Raw genomic sequence first — 850 nt, 5'->3', positions numbered from 1 at the left:
CCCCCCCCCAACTGGTCTGCCCAGGGTGCTAGTTGCATTAAAACAGGCGCTGAGTTTTTACAGCTGATCTGGTTGTAGGTTCAAATCTTATCACTTGCCTACCTTGCTTAGGATTCAATGGTTGAAAAGGTCCATTGTCTGTATTAAAATAATGATTGTATCATTCCAGATGAGGTGCAGAAGGTGCCCGACGTGAGGAAGCAGACGCTGCTGGAGGCGGCCGTGCAGCGCTGCTCCAAGCTGCAGCACGAAATAGACGCGGTGATGGCCGCGCAGGTAAATACTACCTTATGACATATGCGATAGAGTTTATTATACCTTAGAATTTTGCACTTTTAGCGATGTGCTATTTTTATTTGCAGTTGTCAATTTTAGTTTTTCAGTTAAAAATTGTATCCATGTCCAAAAATGTTAAATGAAAAATATTTTTTTGGACTTTCTAAAACGCAATCTGTATTCTGTTTTTTGATTTTTGTACCACAAATAATATTGGTGATTAATATTAACATGGATTAGCTGAGGGTCGATAACCTTACGTTTTATGTCTTGTCACATGTCCGCTTTGTGCATGTTTTATGTATTTGTGACGTCGAAATCAGATTTCTTTTAAAAGGCTTTTGTGTCGAAATGTAAGGTTATATGTAGCTTGTGTGTAATTTTTATTAATTTGACCAAAAATCTCTATAGTATTATATTTAGAAGTAATAGTAATTTAAACACTTTTTCTTTTAGTCTTCGTATGTTAATTGATTTGTATTTAGAAGTGTTTATGGATCCCCACTTGAGGCAACGTACACAGTAGCGGCATAGGTAGGGTGTGGAGAGTCGCAACTCCATATAAAAGCGCGGT

At 37.8% G+C, this 850-nt stretch overlaps 1 protein-coding gene across 1 annotated transcript in view; it reads left to right on the top strand.

Annotated features, from left to right (window-relative positions):
* Nucleotides 1-323, top strand: part of LOC106100000 (rho guanine nucleotide exchange factor 12-like) — a 21,349-nt gene extending 21,026 nt beyond the window's left edge. The window contains exon 6 of the mRNA XM_013278716.1: nt 170-323. Coding sequence (XP_013134170.1) covers nt 170-294 — 125 coding nt within the window. The 3' untranslated portion in view covers nt 295-323. The remainder of the gene's footprint in view (nt 1-169) is intronic.
* Nucleotides 324-850: the final 527 nt, after the last annotated feature.

Source organism: Papilio polytes, unplaced genomic scaffold (assembly GCF_000836215.1).
Source record: "Papilio polytes unplaced genomic scaffold, Ppol_1.0 DF824325.1, whole genome shotgun sequence".
Lineage (NCBI taxonomy): Eukaryota > Metazoa > Arthropoda > Insecta > Lepidoptera > Papilionidae > Papilio > Papilio polytes.
This window is presented reverse-complemented; position numbering and strand designations above follow the sequence as displayed.